The following is an 18,874-nucleotide window of genomic DNA, read 5'->3' as shown; positions in this document are numbered from 1 at the left end:
TTGTCATCGTATTACTTTGTGCTTGCTAATTTCTGTATTTTTTCTCCTAGCTTTGTGTCTGTTTCTAACTTTGTGGGTTTAGTAATTTTCTTCACTGTGCACTTACCTCTGTACCGTTTCTATTTAGAGAGGGTCCTTTATGATGTAACATACACTAAACTTTCCAAACACAACCTAAAATCAACACTTTCCAGAGACCTCTCAACCTACCTCTGAGCATGAACCTCCTCATAGATTTATCTGTTTTGTTGATCACTGTTTATCAGAACTGCTTTTCTTCCAGTCTTGTTTTGAAATTCCCCCCATACACACATAGTATAAGCTAAGAGGGCATCAGATCCCTTGGAACTGGAGTCACAGACATGAACTGTCATGTGGATGCAAGGGATTGAACTTGGGTCCTCTGAAAGAGTAGCTAGTGCTTTTAATTGCTGAGCCACCTCTCCAGGGTCCTCTCACCATGCCATTTTAATCCTAACATTTCTTTTCACTGTTTTCAATATAACATAGTCAGAGTTTTTTCCACCAGGCTGTGGGGTGTGTGTGTGTATGTGTGTTATTTTCCTTAGAATCCTTTATCTTCCCAAGCAATTATGCTGTGTGAAACACTCTCCTACTCTTCCCTGGCAACTCTGTATTATAACAGTAATGGACACACACGTTGCTGCATTTCTACTGTATCCGACAGAGTGGTGGTATCTGTCAACCCTGTTCAAATGGTTTTTGTACCATCCCTGCCCACACTGTCCAGCGTTTCCTACTCCTAATGGTGACAGGAACAAGAGCTGCACATATAAACTCCCAGCAGGAAGAAACCAGACTTGTACAGGGCCACCAACTCGTAAATCATCGGAGAAGGCTTTCCCTGCCCACGTACCACCACGGTGTGCTCCACAGTCCCTCGTCTTCCTGGAAGAAATTTATTTTACTAAAATGCAAGTTCATTTCTTCCTCCCTTCCATTAACCAGGTTTAACGACCTCCTCTTGCGATGCCGAGAACTCGACACTTGGACACAAGACCTCACACTCCCAGCGGTCGTGTGGCTTTCTGGCTTCTTCAACCCCCAGTCCTTCTTAACAGGTATGGCTGGAGTCGAGGCAGCACTCCCCTGGCTTTACTTACTCTTGACAACTTCCTGCCCTTCTTCACCAGTCTTCAAACAATCATTATAGAGCAGGGGTAGCAACTAGAGAAAGTTCCGGTTAGGAAGGAGCAAGCCCCCAGGCCCAGCCACAGCGGTTTGTCCTAGAGAAAAGCCCTGTCAGCCACGTTCCCTCGTCCCTGTCATGCTGAAGACATACAGGCCACACAGAAACAAAGGGCAGCTGCCATGCTGGCGTGTTCTAGTTTGTGACATGGAGGCAAACTGGTCCCGCACAAGCCTGCTTGCCCAGCCTCACTCTAATCTACAGAACTCTGTGGGACACTGTTGGCTCTTGGGAGCCTGTAAACCGGTTTTTACCTTCAATTCTTCCTTTTCCTCCCAAAGCAATCATGCAGACCATGGCTCGAAAAAATGAGTGGCCACTGGACAGAATGTGCTTGACTGTGGACGTTACCAAAAAAACAAAGGAAGACTATGGCCACCCCCCCAGAGAAGGCGCCTATCTCCACGGGCTCCACCTGGAAGGTGAGTCCACTAAGGGATATGTGTGGAGCTGTCTTAGATACAAGCTGGTCCCTCTTCTTCAACAGCTACTCAGTGAGATGACAACCTTGTATTGGTGATTATTTCTTCCTCTTCCCTCAGACAATCTAAATATCCGGGTGTGTGTCTAACATAAGCCAAACTTTTCGGCACTCAGGGTCATGACTATTATTTAAACTGCACATATATCATCAGATGGTGTTAAAACCTCAGAAACTGCTTAGGCGGCGGTGGCGCACGCCTTTAATCCCAGCACTCGGGAGGCAGAGCCAGGCAGATCTCTGTGAGTTCAAGGCCAGCCTGGTCTACAGAGTGAGATCCAGGACAGGTACCAAAACTACACAGAGAAATTTTGTCTTGAAAAAACAAAAAACAAAACCAACCAAAACAAAAAAACCTCAGAAACTTAAATCCTGCATGTAATTTATAGTATTTTGCTTTTCACTACCATCAATTCAAAATCCACCCTCTGCTTTTAAGCTTGTATTGTGTGTAGAGGTCAAAGATCATCCTCAGGAGTTGGGTCTCTCTCTCCATCTTGTTTTGAGGCAGGGTCTCTTGTGCCGTTTCCGCCATACTACATACTCCAGGATAGCTAGCCCACAAGACTGATTTTCCTGTATCTACCTCCCATATTTGATGTAGGAATGCTGGCATTACAGATGTGTCTTTCCACATCTGGCTTTCTCTATGGGCTCCGGGGATCAAACTCAGGTGGTCAGGTTGCCAACACCTTACCTTTTACCCACTGAGCCATCTCGGTGGCCCGTCCTCTACTTTCTAAATAAAATACTCTCAGTACATCTGCTCTACTACTCTGCTCCCAGATGTCCCCAAGCCCTGACAGGTGCCCTTGATGCCGTGTGTCTCTATTTGTGCATTTACGCTGCAGGACACCTCATAGGCAGCAGCAAGCTCACAGTGAAGCAGGTGCCACGGCTCAGATACTTCAAGGCTAGGTAGTGAGTGACCTCCACTTCCAAGCTCATCGAGTGCAAAGAATGTTAGAAAGCTGTGTCTTACGCTTTTTAGTTTGCTATAAAGGGTTTGAATCTGTACAAAATCTGATCTTCTAAAATGGCTAAACCATTAAATCCCTCAGCCATACAAGGATGCTACAGACAGGTGACAACGTGATAAATGTGGAACATTTATTGCATCAAACAGAGCATCGGTACCGACATGCCACTGTTACACAACTGTTGTTTCTGCCACAGGTGCCAGATGGGACATCCAGTCAGGAGCCCTTGTTGAGGCCCGCCTTAAGGAGTTAACATCCACGATGCCTGTCATCTTTGCCAAGGCCATAACCGTGGACAGACAAGAAACTAAGCACACGTATGAGTGCCCCGTTTACAAAACCAAAGCTCGAGGCCACACCTACGTGTGGACCTTCAGGCTGAAGAGCAAAGACAGGGCAGCTGGGTGGGTGCTGGCGGGTGTGGCCCTGCTGCTGGAGGCATAATGGCCTTGGTACTCTGGCTTACGTTCTTTTTGTTAGAGCATTTTTGTTCTCTGAGGAGGGAGAATAGTAGTATTACACAAAAACAACACAAAACACTAAACATCTATCTGGGATACACACTTGTTGAAAATTTTAGCTTCCTCCACCATACCATACAAAACACCATGGCTTATCTCTTAAATTTCCCTAAGTCTTAAAAACAATGCAGTAAGGATTCTATAAAAAGCAAAATCTTTTAAAAAAAGAAGCAGCAGGCTCCAGGCAGGTCCTGAAGGAAAAGGCAGGCATACTGAGGCCTCCAGTGTCTATAACTTGGTCCGTCTTTGTTGTCTTTTAATAAAAAGGACACCTTACTCACAGTGTATGGTTAATTGCACTTGGTCGTTTAGGGGGAACATTTTTCAATATAAATTTCTAATGACCCAGAATTCAGTATCTAGAGCATGATAAACATTAGGCTTGAGCTATGGTCACTCAGGAGGCAGAGCAACAGTTTCTGTAAGAAGAGGAGTAGCCGCCTGAATGACTCTGGGAGAGCTGACCAGCAAAGGCAACAGCATCTTGTGTGAAACTTACCTGAGCTTTAACTCTGCCCCACTTAAATTGTGCTTTTAAATCTTCAGCAGATATTTGTAACAATACAGGTCTGCGCAGGTGAGTATACAGATTTCTCTGCTGTACTATTTTCCTGAGAAATCTTTTTAAGCTTATAAACTTTTTAGAAAAAAATAGTATTAGAAACAGTAAGTTCTAGGAAACAAGCTTTTGTGAAGTTCAGCTCTAAGGCGAGGCACAAATGGCAGACATCTCTAGTGGGACTCGGGTACGTTTGAGCGTTCCTTCTCCTCTCGCTCATCTTCTACAGCTGCTTCTGTAAGCTGAGTGAAAGATGAGAGGTGTTCGTAAGCAGCTGACCAGAAGCAGCCACGAAGCAGCATTCTAGGCTACAGTGGTTCCAGAACACCCAGGGGTGTACACTGAGATGTGGCTCCTCCACATGCCCTGAGTACAGAATGCCAAGTGTGTCTCGGTTCGGAGTTCCTTACACAACCTGACAGTATAGAATTCACATCTGTAGCCCGCCTTCCCCAGCGCACGCTGTCCAACTCCCTGCTCTTCAGGCTGTGGAGACTGTTTTTACAGACGTTCTCACGCCATTTGTTTTGCACCACAAGTGGAAATGGTTACAGCCACTGTGGAGTTGAATACTCTGTATCAAGGAAGGAATTCTCTAGGCTGGAGCCTCTCCAGTACAAACAGATATAGAATGGATGGAACTCAAGGTGGTTTCTACCGGTTAGCAGAGGAGAAAATGAGGGCCTCCAGGGCCTCCCACATGCTTTTACATCACTGGAGACTTACCTCTCCAGGTACTCCTTGACATTATCATAGCCGTAAAACTTGGCCAGATGAATGAGAATTCCAGTGGCACATCGGCCATCTCGCTTCCGGCAGTAACTGCAATTGCAGATCCCACGGCAGGGAGGACATGTCCACTCCTAGAAGACAGTAGAGGGATTGTTCCTTTTAGCCACATTCTATGCAAGAGACTTGGGTCAAGCCTCTCCTCCGGCCACTAACACAAGGTGTCCTTGAGTCAAAGTGGATGAGGGGCTACACATGAACCCACTAAGAATGACCTCCCCATATCAGAGAAACAAGGAGACATCAGTTCTAGACATGACTGGATACTACTGATGGCGAGCTATTAAAAAAAAAAAAAAATTAAGCTTGCTTTTACATTTGGGGCCCTATGTGATTCAGAGGTCACACATTGGCTGTGATTTTTAGGACTACAGGTTTGGCACAGGATCAACATGAGAATTCTAGCTCTCCTGATATGTGACCTTGATGTTAAACCACTTAATCCAAACAGTATGTCTAGAAACCGGGGACAGTGTGTGTGTGTGTGTGTACACACATACACACCCGTGACTGCTGCAGAAGAGGTCATACAGTGATACAGTGAGGTGGTTGAACACAGACCTCAAAATGGCAATGCTCAAGTTCAATGCAATATTATATTCATAAGCCTTCAGAGTTTGGAAATGACATTTCATTTCTCATAGGGATCTGAAGCATAGACAGGTTAAACACCCACCTCAAAACGTAAAATGGGGCTGGGGAGAAGAGCTCAGTTGGTGGGGAGAGCCTGAGTGCAACTGTCCAGATATGCAGGGGGCGCTGGGCAGGCAGAGACGAGAGGATCTTTGGCTGGCCAGCCTGACTGTTGAACCCTAAGCTAGTGAGAGGCTCTGGACAATGTTCTTGATAATGACAACTAAGGTTGCCCTCTGGTCTCTGCAACCAAGTGCACACACACGCTAATTGTGCCATATATTTTTGTTTTAAAATGCATTAGTGATAAATGATGTCAGCAGGTATGAGACACTCAGCATAGTTCTGGCCAGTGGGTAACTGTGACTTACCCCCTGGACAGGTCAAGACAGATGACACGATATCACTTTGCTGAAGGAAAATAAACCCTGGCTTGGCCATTAGAAACCCCTACGGGACCTCTTTACCCAACCTGTCTGTCACCTGGTTCTCTTCCCAGAAGGAAACACTGCACTTCATTTTCCCCACAGTCTTAAGCTGTAGGACGGGAAAGTGAAGTGAGGGAGCACCGCCGGGCCCCCAGGCCCTAGCCCGCATCGCTTTGTCAGTATGTCCATAACAAACGCACACACTGCTCCTACCGGATCCAGCAATGCGGTCCGCACATCCTCCCCATAGCGATTCCGTAGGCACGGCCCACAGAACTGTCCTCGCACACCACCACAGCTCTGGTTCCGACACACCGTCTTGGTATCAATGGTCTTCTGCCGGCATTGATGGCAGGTGTTACCCTGTGGAAAAGCAAAGGAAGAGGATGTGAGATTCATGATGGCACCCATTCAGATGTCGTCACACTATGACAGAGGACAGGAGCATGGCTCATGCCCAGAAGCTGGCAGGACTGTTCCTGAGACAAACGATGGTGACCTCCACTTTGAGCACTTCGGTTCTGGGTCAGATGAGGCTAAGCAGGGAACGCAGAAGGAATGGAAATGTCAGTAACAGAAGAGAGACCAGAAAAAAACCTGAGGAAGAGAGAGCAGGAGGGGACGGTGACGTAAGCAGCCATGAGCCCCAGGTAGCATGAATTCTGCTCTAATCTACTGCTGGAGACCCAGAAACCATCGGTGTAAAACCTTGTTTTGAAAGGTTGACAATTCAACTGACATTCTACTATTTTAAATAGTGTCGAACTAACAAACAAAAATGATACAGAATATGTAAAGCCTCCCTGCAGGTCATCGTTTGGAAAAAACTAACCCAGTTCATATCAACCAGAAATTCTACTTTATCCTATGGGCATACTGCCCCCCACATACATTCAATATTTAACAGGTAAGTACTGGGTTAGAAAAGCATTCTTATCTTCCAGGACTCATGTCCCAAAGAGCCCTCCCCCTTGAGCAGGACCACTATGCTAGGTGGCCTGCCTTGATCACACAGCTTAGATGGAGCAGAAGGCCTGAGGTTGTTTATTAATGATGTCAGACTCCAATAGCAGTGTGTGTGTGGGGGGCTCCCAGTAAGAATCAGTCATGCACACTTTTCTGAAGATGTCATTTACCAGCACTTTATCGTAGACTTTATCACGCACAGTTATGGCAACATTTTCCAAGTCTTCGTCAGTGATGTCTTTCACGGAGCGACAAGAAGATCCTCGGTGACGTCGTCTATACTTCTGGCATTTCCCCTGCAAAGAAAAAACAACACACAGAATGGAGAACCTGGCACACACTGGCAATTACAACAAAAATCTTAAACATGCTTAGCGATCAAAGGTTGACCATGTCTCGCCTGTGTGGTTCAGTGGACTCCGGTCCCAGCCCAAGCTCCCTTGGAGGGCACTACAGCACACTCACGGGCTATAAACTTTGAGGAGACAGGGAAGTGAACCTGTGAGCCAAGTGAACCACAGTGCACAGCCAAGTCCATATACAGGGAGGCTCTTAAGTTTCCCCCTCTTCCCCAACGGCACTCAAAGGGGCCAGTCCTGAAAACACAAGCAAGGAGGAACTCTTCACCTTCCACAGTGCCAAGCCAAAGCTGGCGATCAAAGCCAGCTGGCAAGGAAGTGCTCCTGAGCCACCCCAGCTCCTCAGCCCACTTTACACCAAGGACTCTCAATGTGATCTGCAGCTCAGCCCTGGGGTCTTCTCAACACATGCTCTCACGAGAACATGGTAAAAACTCAAGTTCTCAGCATTTAAAGTAAATACCCCGCTAATTGTCTTCCTTCTTCTGAAACTGTAGAGCTCTTCGGTGAGCTTGGTGGCCGAGAAGGTGAAGTTCTCCAGCGCAAACTTCTCTGGGGGCCGTGCACTCCGGGTTGGGTTCATGCGCCGTATGATCTGTCCCTCTGAGAAGGCCCGTCGAGATGTTCTCCTCTTCTGAAACCAAGGTAGACAGATGCATCTGGGTCCCTCTTACACAGAAAGCTACCAGTTCCTACAGGGCAGGACCAGTCGGAGAAGTCAGGCGTTTCACTTACAGAGGTCGAGGACGGGGTTCGCACAGGGAAGAAATCTGGCACCGAGTTCAATTCTGCCAACAGCTGAGCGAGCTAAGGTTCAGAAAGAAAGGGAGATTTGATGTCAGTCAAGGGGACAGGTCTGGGACCAACACCTCTCTCACATCTCCCAATTACCTACTCTGGCTTCTGTGAATCTCAGTAACTGTAAGATTTCACCTCCCGAGTAAGAAGCTGACGCATTGTTCACCCGAGTCAACGCCATGCCCACTCCTTACATGTGGACAACAGAACACAGTGAAGACAGTCCTGCCATGTCCTGACTCTGCTACTATCTTAACAGTGTGAGCCTGGAACACATTTCACATGGCTGAAACTCAAATGTCTGCATGTTCAAAGAAGAGTTCAGCTAAGTGAGTCTCAGAACTCCCAATTCACTGGCTGGGGCTTGAGTGGAGGCACATGCTGTAATACAGCACCCAGGGTGCAGATACAAGAGGATCAGGGGTTTGTGACCAGTCTAGACTCCCTGAATATGTATCTCAAAAATTCCTACCTCCTTACATAAATTAGTTACCATTCCCAGATAAACACCCAATGCCAAGGAACAGACACTAACATGCCAGTCATTTAATCAGGACTTTGAATTTTAGATTCATGTAAATATGACACCACTAAGAATAACCATGTATAACACAGTTCTCACTAAAATGATACAGATGGACGGAGTGCTAAAATTTCCTTTAGTCAAGCAAATTTGTCTCTAAAAACCCAAAACAAAATTCACTCATAATGGACTATGTTCTCTTAACTTATTAGGCACGGGCCTATGTATACAGTATGACCACATTGTGCTTTTTTTTTTTTTTTTTAAAGATGGCCTTTAAAAAGTCATCAAAAAGCCGGGCAGTGGTAGTCCATACCTTTAATCCCAGTACTTGGGAGGCGGAGGCAGACAGATCTCTGAATTCCAAGGTCAGCCTGGTCTACACAGTGAGCTCCAGGACAGCCAGAGCTACACAGAGAAACCCTGTCTCAAATTGTGCCTCCCCCACCCCAAAGTCATCAAGATGAAAAAGTAAAAAATTACAACTGGCAGAATTTTTTTTTAAATTGTCAGCATAAAATTAGGAGGAAAAGAATGACTTTCAATGATTAGGTTGAGTTACTGGCCACATACAGAAACCCCAAATAGATGTAGGTTGAGTTAACCAAGGTATAACTGAATGAGAACACCTCAGAGGCTGCTAACTGTCAGCCTTTCTCCTTCCTTCAGGTGATGTCTCTGAAGGAGTGGCCTCTAGACAAAAGCCACCTGCCTGCTGCCCATTACAATTCTCCCTGGGCTCAGTGACAGCCCAGCTCCTCTTCACTTCTGTCTTCTGGGGGGCAGTGCAGCTGCTCAGCCCCTCTCCTCTCCAGTGCTTCTGCCAACTTAGAACTCAAGCCTGCTCAACCGTGGGCAGCAGCAACCTCGGAGCGGCAATAAATGGCCCTCGAGTCTTCCCATTCCCAAACCAGAGCTAGTCATGTAAACACACGCGCCCCAGAGCACACCTTCCCTCCAGAGAGAGAAGCTGCAGCAGCAGCTGCTGGGGCCGCCGGCTCTGGTCCCAGCGCCCCGGGAGAGCTTACCATGGCCTTGTTCTCTTTGATGTTCATGGCCCTTTTCAGCAGAGCATCCGAGTTCTCCCGGCTCTCAGCCCTGGAGTCATCCTCAGACTCAGAGTCTTCCCGCTCCTGGGCCTGTCTGCAGCTTTTCCCCCTTCCGAGATCAGTCTTACTGTCCGCTAAGTGTGAGCTGTTTTTATCTGGTGTCTTTGACAGTCTTTTGGTGGGGAACTGAAAGGCTACTCGAAGACCAAAACTGTTTCTCGTGGACCTGCCTCTTCTAGGCACAGCCTCCTCCTCTTCCTCATCTTCCTCCTCCTCACTCACCACAGATGTCTTGCCACCGTCACTCAGCTCCGACTCCACGAGCTAAGAGTCAAAGAGAATGAAGAATGAGGATGGTCTGTAACCACCTACCCAAACCAGACCAGACGGCTGTGTTTAAAACTATTCTAGGAAGGAACACAGGTCAGCGGTAGAGAAACGATCAACACATGTACAGGGGCCCTGGGTTCAATCCCCAGCACCAAACACACACACACACAAATTACTCTGATACTGTCACAAAAAGCATTCCCTTCCCACTAACAGCCGCTGAACGCTCCAGTTTAACACACGTGAAGTTCGCTGATGACCACAGCAAAGCACAGGCAACCTACTTCAGAACCACGCGCCCATACACTGACTGACATGCCTGCTGTGCCGTGAGGGAGCCAGGATGGAAGCAGGGCTTCTCCGCAGCCAGGGTGCAAGCTGGCACATATGGAGGGCGCAGCTAGGGAAAATGGTGTGTGCCACCGAAGCGTTATCAACAGAGAAAAATGGGGGGGGGCGGGCGTTGAGAGCCTGTCTACTTCACACAGCAAGGGCGTGTGAGCGAAGGTGTGGAAGAGCTGACTCTCCTGCACTACAGTGGACTCAGGATAGAAAAGGCAACTAAGTGTCGATCCTGGTGGTAGCCTGACAACCAGACACTAGCGTGAGTTGGGGGCATCCTCTTCAGGGCACGATGGGTCCTCCCTTCCCTGTACCATGCCACCGTGAGCTGACAGATCTGCAGGCTGTGGCAGACAATGCTCATCAGCTCAAAGCCTCCCCACAAAACTGGGAAGCCCAGGCAGTCAAGCCTACAGCCTACGACCTGACCTGACCTGACCTTGCAGGTGACCAACAGTTTGAACAGAAGGCAGTAACGTGGTAATGCCACCCAGGTGACAGTGGGTGGCCTCTGAGATTCGATGACTCTGAAAAATGACAGAGACAGGATTCAATATCGGATCCACAAAGTTTCTTTGAAGTCCTCCTTTGAATGGCTCGTTCTAATGACCTCCAATCCGAGCTGGGCTCAAGCGAGAAATAAGAGATGGAGAAACACGCCCAAGGTCAGCACCGTGGCTACGCCTGCCTTGTGTCTGGGCAGCTGTCACGCGCGTGGGTGTGAGCCCAGGCATAGGCAGCCATGCTCCTGGCTGGCTGGTGGAAACCTGACTCTCCCCTTTGCTCTCTCTGGCTTCCGGGCCTTGGTGAGCCGTCTGGCTCCACCACATGTTCCTGCCTCACCTGGCAGATGCAAAGCCACAGAGCCACCTGATGATGCACTGGGACCTTCAGACTGTGAGCCACACACGATGAACCTTTTCCCTCTGTAAATTAATTCTCAGGTGTTTTATTCTAGTCACGGAATGCTGACTAACATCACGTTTGTGAGTGGGCCTACCCTGAGTTCTATCAGCTGTGACAGAAGTATGGAGAGTCTAGGGAAAGGGCCTTTGGGAGCAACTTACTTTCCCTCCTCAGAAACACAAACTCCTTGACTAGGTGTCACTGAGCTAAAGAACAGTAGTTAAAGAAGTCACTCAGAGATGAAACCCATCAAGTTTTGGGAGATCTTAAGTGTCCTACTGGTGAAAATCTAAAGTACCTGGGGAAAAATCCAGGGCAGAGTGGGGTGTCTGAGCTACAACGCAGTGAGGTGGCCAATGCCCAGGACTTACATGCCCTAAGTGATGCCTGAGGGAAGGACAGGGATAGAGAAAGCCACCGTTACCACAGAGTGTCTTTCTGCAGGTTCTGTGGGAAAGGTCATACAGGAGCGGACAATATCGGATAGGCATACACTACCCTCACCTCACCAGCAAGGAAGGGCGTTTTCAGACATGCTATCTTTCACAGTTAACATCAAACACTTATGCTTTTAAAATCTTCTACCTCACCTTGTTTCTATGAATCAGTTAAGAATATAAATGTAAAAAATTAAAAAGAAAGGCTGACTGCTATGTGATTCTTGGGACCGGAACCCAGGACAGAAAGGGCACATTAATGAAAACATGGGTTAACGCCTCACAAAAGTGTGAATTGTAGTGACAGCAGCATACTAACTTTAGTTCCTTGTTTGACAACCATATCACCATCATGTAAAGGTCTCGAGAAGAAGTCAAACCTAAAATTATTCCAATAAAACAATAAGGTCTGACATGGTGGTACATGCCTGGAATCCCAGTACCTGAGATGCTGATGCTGAGGAAATGCTATGTGTTTAGGGCCAACCTGGGCTGTGGTGTGAGATCTTGCCTCAAAACACCACCACCACCAACATCACTAACAACAAGGTAGTGATTTAAAGTAACCTACAACTGAAATGCTAGTGTGTGAAAACTAACTGGCCTCAATAAATGGAATAAAGGAAAGAAATCCTCAAGGAAGCCTTTTCATAGTGCAGGCCCCCCACAGGCCCAAGGCATCCTTATAGTCAGCAGAATCCAAACCAGGCAGCATCGGCCTCTCCCACTTTGCTCTATCATCCCGCTTTACCCCGTTACCTTCTAGCCTAAGAATATGACTTCACACCTCATAAGAGACAGTGTGAAGGAGCATGTGACCCTAAGACAGACTTGATAAAGGAAGCTGACGATGAATCTGAGATAAACTGGGTACGACAATGAAGGCCACCTGGGATATGCTCCTAACCCCAAGGGGTAGAGGGACAGTTTTCTCTAGCAGAGGAGTGTATCTGTGGAACAGGCAGGACCAGCTCTAGAGTAGTGATTCTTATATTATTTGGCTTCTACTACTAAAAAAGATTAAATAAATAAAATAAAAAATACCATCTTTTCCCTTGTAAGGTAACATGTCAGGATAAAAGGATAATTCAAAGCAGGACTAGGAACATTAGAGCTCACACCCCTTCGTGTTGGCAGGACTACCATTACCTCTGGGTCACTGTTCATGTTCAGCTCACTCTCTGTAAATCCTTCAAAATCTTCAATTTCTGAATCTGTATCCTCTATGAAAATCCTTCTTAGCTCTTCAGTGAGGTATTTCGAATGGAAACACACATCCTGCTAAATTAAAAACACATATTAAAGCGAGACATGGTGACACAGACCCAGAATCCCAGTACTCTGGGGAGGAGGAGGTCTCCCTGGATATTGGGGTAAAGGCTGAGGCAGGATTCCCACCCTGGACTACACAGTGAGACCTTGTCTCCAACTGAAATCAGGTACCACTGCCACAACACATTCATGAAGGGAAAGAACAGTGGTTACAGGGCGGGACTTCCTGTCTAATGGGCAAGGCTTTCTATTGGATGGGAGTGTTCTAGGGACTGACAATGGGGACAGCGGCTTGACAATGTACATTATGGTTAATGCTACTTAAAGCAGTTATAGTGATATGTTCTACATGATGAATATTTTACTATACTCACAATAGACACACACAGCATACACATTTTCTAAACCTTACAGAAATGAAGACATAAACAAGGAAATCTCAATCAATACTGTGTCTTGGTCACTCGTGCTATGACTGGGGAGTGTGGATGGAGTTCAGAGTCTCCTGTCCCAGCCAACCAGGCTGTTGTTGGCTTTCACGCAGAAACTTGTAGGGAGTGGACACCTACTTGCTTTACTCCCTTTGGCCATCTGGAGCACTCTTCTGTGGGTGAACGTCTATTCCCTTCAAATGCAGTGGTATCCACTCTCTATAGCAAAGGGCCAAGGCCCCCACACCTTTCACCCATCACTAGAGATTGGACTTGCTCCATTTACAATGACAGGAACATGGGGAACTGATTGAAATCTGTACCCCTCTCACCCTGGGATCCCCTCTTGCAAGACTGAAGGGGTAAGCAAAGACATTTTCCTAGCTCTCCTAAGTGTGTGTCTGAAAGAAAAAGAGGGGAAGAATGGCAGACTCAAAGGGAGACCCCCACACGGCTCCCTGCAAGGCTAACACTGCACCAGGACTCTGTTCCCTGTCCCCAAACCCAAAAAAGCAGCGACCCCTCTTAACACCACACTTGGTTGACACCATTTCACTGCTGACTTTCTCTGGCTTTAATTACACATGTCTTCAGACTCAGATATCTTTGGGGGGAAAAACAGATACAACAGAAATATATAATAGCAGGAAAACTTACAGGGCAGTGGAGAAGGAAATGCCTACAGCCAGCACTCTAAGCTTAAGAATGTCTCCTATGAATTATTATGGGTAATTGGAATGGGTTTGCTCAGAGCTAAATTACTTCCTTTGTTGTTAGCTGTGGTGCAGCTGCAAAAAAAGAAAAAGAAAAAAAAGGAGTTTCTTTAAAGAGAAACTCAAATTGTGTTTAAGGGAGGGAGCCCAGAGTCAGCTACACAAACTGTGCACAAGTTGATGCTCTCTCTCAGCAGGACAAAATGAACCACAAGTGTGTGGGTCAGGTGAGCATGAGGCCAGGGTTAAACATTAATAAAAGAACAAATGTGGGGCTGGAGAGATGGCTCGGTGGTTAAGAGCTCTTAATGTTTTTGCAGAGGACACAGATTCGGTTCTGAGTACCCACATGGCGGCTTAGAACCCCCTCTAACGCCAGCTGTAAGGGCTCACACAATTGTAATTGGTGCACACATACACATCAAGGAAACACTCCTACACATAATACAATAAATACAAAGAAGCAAGTGCGGCAGAGCTAAGGAAACCCACCAAGCCCCGTGCAGGAAACATCTGGCTAACCCCTGGGGATTTTTCCAGGGCACTGGCCTCAATGCACAAATTCAATAAACGTCCAAAGATCCTACACAGAGCCTGAAAGAGAATGAGTCAAGCCTTAGAGCAGCGAGTTCCAACCTTCCAACCTTCCTGGCAATTTCCATCCTAGCGAAGGTGATGGGTCCTGATGGGATTAAGATGACTTTGCCACAAGCTTATTCTCAAGGGCTTAGCAACCGTTTTGCACGTGGCTGTGCAAGGCTGATCCTCACTGCACAGCTTCACTGCATGCTTGGGGAAAGGCTCACACAGCTCCTCTCTCTCTGAAAGCTGCTCATTACACCGCCAAGGCAATACCAAGTGACTAGTGTCTCCCATGATTAACACTCTAAGCAGGAGGACACAGCAGAGTGCACTGTGTTATTCTGAAGCTCGTGTGACATGGAAAAGGACTAGACAGCCATGACCTGTGTACCAGTGAGGTGGACATATTCCATCTGTACCCAATAAACACCTATGGGTGCCTACTGTGCACGATGACGCAGAGTGCTGCATGCTGGAATGGAGATCAAAGGGTCAGCGGAACAAAAGACCAGGGCCAGGGAAGCTAAAAAGCCCCGTCCAAGTATGATTTCCTCCTTCAAGGAACTTGCAACAGAGGCAGACACATACATTTCATCACAGAGGGAAAAGGAACCCCTCCAGTAAGGAGGGCCAACTAATGGAAGTCAGCCAGCATCTGTGCTGTGCACAACAGGGAAGAGAAAGTGTCGGGGAGGAGGAGATGAAAAGCGGTGGCCTGGATTTGGAAAAGCCGGCCTCACTCAGCTCTTTTTCCCATGTGGGACCTTGGCTAAGTCTTTGGTGTCTGTACTCCACCAGCCCCTGTAGTCTGGAGCAAATTCCGTATCTGTATAAAGTGAGAGTGCCACACTCACAGCCAACAAAGGTCTGCTGGGGTGGAGTCAGCCCTGGGGCCTGGTGTGTGGTGGTCATGGCAGCAAAAGCAGCAGATGTCTCCCCTGCCCACATGCCCTGACGTGACGGCTTAGGCTCCACGCTCCCTCTCTACCCATGCCCAGGGAGAGAGCCTGACCTGAGCTCTGTCCTTCTGTTACTCTCAGCAAGAAGAGAGGAGAATTTCACGAAGGGCTGAGTGTGAGGGCAGCTACGGAGAGCAGAGAAATGAAGGGAAGCGTGTACAGACACGGGAAGTTTCACCCGTTCCTGGGTAGTGGGGACAGGAAACGAGGAGATGAGACAGCAGTATAACAGCTGGGGAGGGGCTGGAGAGATGGCTCAGTGGTGAAGAGCTGCTCTTCCAGAGGTCCTGAGTTCAATTCCCAGCAACCACATGGTGGCTCACAACCATCTGAGTGAGATCTGGCTCCCTCTTCTGGCCTGTGTACATAATAAATAAAGTAACAGCAGATTTGGGGACCCAAGATATCACCAACTTATGGCTACCCTAAGACGAAAGAGCACCCAACCCTGCTGCAGGCTTCCGGAGGGCCACGCCTGTCTCGAAAAGAAAGACTCCTACCTGTTTCTGCAACTCCAGAGAGTCTGACAGGTTTTCCATGTGAACATCATCCTGGAAACCCAGAAACTCTTCATCATCACTGGGGGCATTAAAGATGTCAGCGACTTCTTTGGGGATCTGTTTTGGATTCAGAAGAGAAGGATAACACTGAGGCTGCCGGGATCACTTAGGGTAGAACGAGCATCACAGCCTTTACCACGGCTGCTCCCAAGACCCTAGGAACCCTGAGCAAAGTATTTCCACTGGGACATCCCAACTTGCCAAGCGAGCCGGAGTGCATGTGTACATGTGGAAGCTAGATGGAGTGCCTTCCTCAACCTGTCTACCTTATTAAGACAAGGCCTGTCACTTAACTTGAAATCCACTGATCCAGCTGACCTAGCTGGCCAGTGAGCTTAGGAATCCTCCTGTCTCCGCCTCTAAGCACTGGGATTACAGGTACTAGCCACCACAGTGCCCAGTTTTCACAGGGACACCTGGGATCCAAACCCAGGTCCTCATTCTTGTGCAGCAAACGGTCCCATTTTACCCCCAGTGTTCATGTGCATGCTGGGGCTCTGAGCTCAGGTCCTCACACAGGCATGGAAGGCATCATTCCCAGATGAGACATCTCTCCCCAGCCCTAGTTTCTCTTATTTCTTTTAAGGTATTCATGTTTTTATTTCTCTCCTTATTCTTCCCTAATTAATTTGTCATTATGAGGAATTTTTAGATTCTTACTTTTTTTCCAATCTCCTGATTTTCTCTTTTCCTTCATAATATTCTCCACTTCTCTTTATTCTTCCTTTCCTTGGGCCTTACTTTACTTCCCTGTTTTCCATTCCCATGCCCCTGTATTTATTATGTTCATTTACTACTTTCACCTTTACCCTATATAATTCTAAACTTCAGACCACACTCTCTATCGGTTCCGACTGCTTCTGTTGTATGGTTATCGGTGACATATTAATGGGCTTTTGTGGATTTTAAGTGGAAGTCTGTCTTTACGATTTAATGATTGCTAACACAGGAGCCTGTTGTCTCCTGAGTGGTGCTGGGGTGGAGACTTCCCAAGTGGGCTGCTCACTATGAAAATCCCCAAATAAAATCAGATGAGAAATCCATACCAACCCATTCACAAAGCGCAACATACAAACACAAGCAACACGAACGACACCTCCAAAAGGTCGTGACTCCTCAACCGGTGAATTCAAAGTCCTGTGCTATCACAGCACCAATGACGAGCTCCAAAGTTCACAACCAAATGAACACTAACCTCAAAGGCAGTCTAAACAAGCAGACGAATGGCATAAGGAGACCAATCCGGGCTCTGGGAAGGCAAGCTAGAAACACAGGACGGAAGTCAGCGTCATGGGTGAGAGAATCAGCAGTGTGGATTAACAGGGCAACCTCATGAAGAAATGTGGCGGAGACACTGAGATCTTGAAAAATAATCACAGAAATTAAAGACTCAATGAATCACATAAGACTCATAGTCGAAAGCAAAACCACAGGCTCACCCGAGAAGAAAGAAACCTGGGTTGGAGAATGAGGCAACACTGCACTCAGATATCAATGAAGAAATTAAATAAACAAGCATGATCGCAACATGAAAGACCTCTAAGACACAATCCAGAGATGAGACTTAAGACTCCATGGGCAAGGCTGGGACTCAGTGTATAGTGCTTGCCTAAGACATATAAGGCCATAAATTCAATTCCCCCCCACACTCACACCCACACATGGGGGGTAGGAGAGAGGGAGAGAGACCCATCCACAGGGAAGAAGGGAAGGCATAGAAAATGGTTGATGAAGTTAATAACATAAATTTCCCAAATCCAAGGAAAGAGAAACCCTAACATTTAGAAATCCAAATTGAACTGACATGAAGATAAATGTTTCTACACATATTATACTCAAGATTTAAAACAACAACAAAGTAAATAACCAACATGAGAAGTTGTGGGGGGGCAGGACACCAATTCACCAATAAAGGAAGAGTAACATCAGACCTCTCTCATCAGCAACCCTCAAAACCAGGCAAGCATGGGACATTTTATGCCATGAAAGTGAGTAACTGCCAACCAAGAGAACCATACCCACCACCTAAGTTATCTTTTAAAATTGACTATGACAGAAATTAAGGCAGCCCATGACCAAGCTAAGACTGCACTAGATGCTTAAAGGGATATCCAACACAGAAGAAGACACTGTCAATCACGAGAACACTGAGAAGAACAGATGAGCCAGGGACAGCCAAAAAGGAAATCATTATAGCAAACACTGTAAACCAGGGAGCCTGAGATACTAACTGGAGGCGGCTGGGGAAGTGGGGTCGGGAGAGCAGAGCAAACCTCAATCCAACCAAGGAGAAAAACAACTGGTAACATTATGGGAATTGGCAAACCTCTTCCAATGAAGTCTGAAACACAATCTTAACTTACCACTAAAAAGGCAACATACCAACTGAGCAAATTAAAAATCAAGATCCAAACGTCTCCAAGAAACACACATCACTGGGAACAACAAACAAGCAACAAGACAAAAACACAATCTAAGAGTCAAATGACATATGTATTAAATGGAAGGAAGCTGAACACAATCCAGCGTAACTACCACTTTATCTTATACAGGAGACTTCAAATCACAGTCAGAGAAGACAAAGGAAGCCACAACACATTAACAATGGCCACACAATTCATCAAGATGTAACAACTGTAAATACGTTTATTAACCACACATCCGTGCTCTGAACTTCATGAAATAAGCATGAATGGACATAAAAGGTCAAAGAGGTACTAAGAAAATAATACGGATAGATGACTTCCATACCCCCCTCTCATCCTTAGACAGGTTATACAAACTAAATATTAGCAAAGACACTTCAGCTAAACTGCACCAGAGATCAAATGGTTTGACAGACATCTATGGGATAACCCATTCATTCTTCAACAGATACAGAATACTCAAAAAAAAAAAAAATGTAAATAGGATTGGTGAACCCTCTGTTAATCTAACAACAACTAAGATCCAAATTAGTAAGGTCAAAGACAAAAAGGGGGAGATTACAATAGATTCCAATGAAATTCAGGGGATCATTAGAAAATACCTTTAAAAGTTATATCCT

At 46.7% G+C, this 18,874-nt stretch overlaps 2 protein-coding genes across 4 annotated transcripts in view; one reads left to right on the top strand and one right to left on the bottom strand.

The window, feature by feature from the left end:
- Dnah11 (dynein axonemal heavy chain 11) overlaps nucleotides 1-3,555 on the top strand; it is a 319,597-nt gene extending 316,042 nt beyond the window's left edge. The window contains 3 exon segments of the mRNA XM_059279404.1: nucleotides 970-1,082; nucleotides 1,492-1,632; nucleotides 2,868-3,555. Coding sequence (XP_059135387.1) covers nucleotides 970-1,082; nucleotides 1,492-1,632; nucleotides 2,868-3,115 — 502 coding nt within the window. The 3' untranslated portion in view covers nucleotides 3,116-3,555.
- Nucleotides 2,777-18,874, bottom strand: part of Cdca7l (cell division cycle associated 7 like) — a 41,065-nt gene continuing 24,967 nt past the window's right edge. The window contains exons 2-10 of one of the 3 annotated variants that reach the window (XM_059279405.1): nucleotides 15,769-15,885; nucleotides 12,461-12,592; nucleotides 9,276-9,620; nucleotides 7,662-7,733; nucleotides 7,390-7,560; nucleotides 6,738-6,863; nucleotides 5,815-5,964; nucleotides 4,478-4,614; nucleotides 2,777-3,993 (exon numbers count right to left, since the gene is read on the bottom strand). In XM_059279405.1, the coding sequence (XP_059135388.1) occupies nucleotides 3,975-3,993; nucleotides 4,478-4,614; nucleotides 5,815-5,964; nucleotides 6,738-6,863; nucleotides 7,390-7,560; nucleotides 7,662-7,733; nucleotides 9,276-9,620; nucleotides 12,461-12,592; nucleotides 15,769-15,885 (1,269 nt within the window). In that variant the 3' untranslated portion in view covers nucleotides 2,777-3,974. Of the gene's footprint in view, nucleotides 3,994-4,477; nucleotides 4,615-5,814; nucleotides 5,965-6,737; nucleotides 6,864-7,389; nucleotides 7,561-7,661; nucleotides 7,734-9,275; nucleotides 9,621-12,460; nucleotides 12,593-12,729; nucleotides 12,792-15,768; nucleotides 15,886-18,874 lie in introns of those variants that run through there. The other 2 variants (XM_059279406.1, XM_059279408.1) reach the window with 2 other exon arrangements.

Source organism: Peromyscus eremicus, chromosome 14 (assembly GCF_949786415.1).
Source record: "Peromyscus eremicus chromosome 14, PerEre_H2_v1, whole genome shotgun sequence".
NCBI lineage: Eukaryota > Metazoa > Chordata > Mammalia > Rodentia > Cricetidae > Peromyscus > Peromyscus eremicus.
Note: the sequence above shows the minus strand (reverse complement) of the source record. Positions and strands in the feature narration are given on the sequence as shown.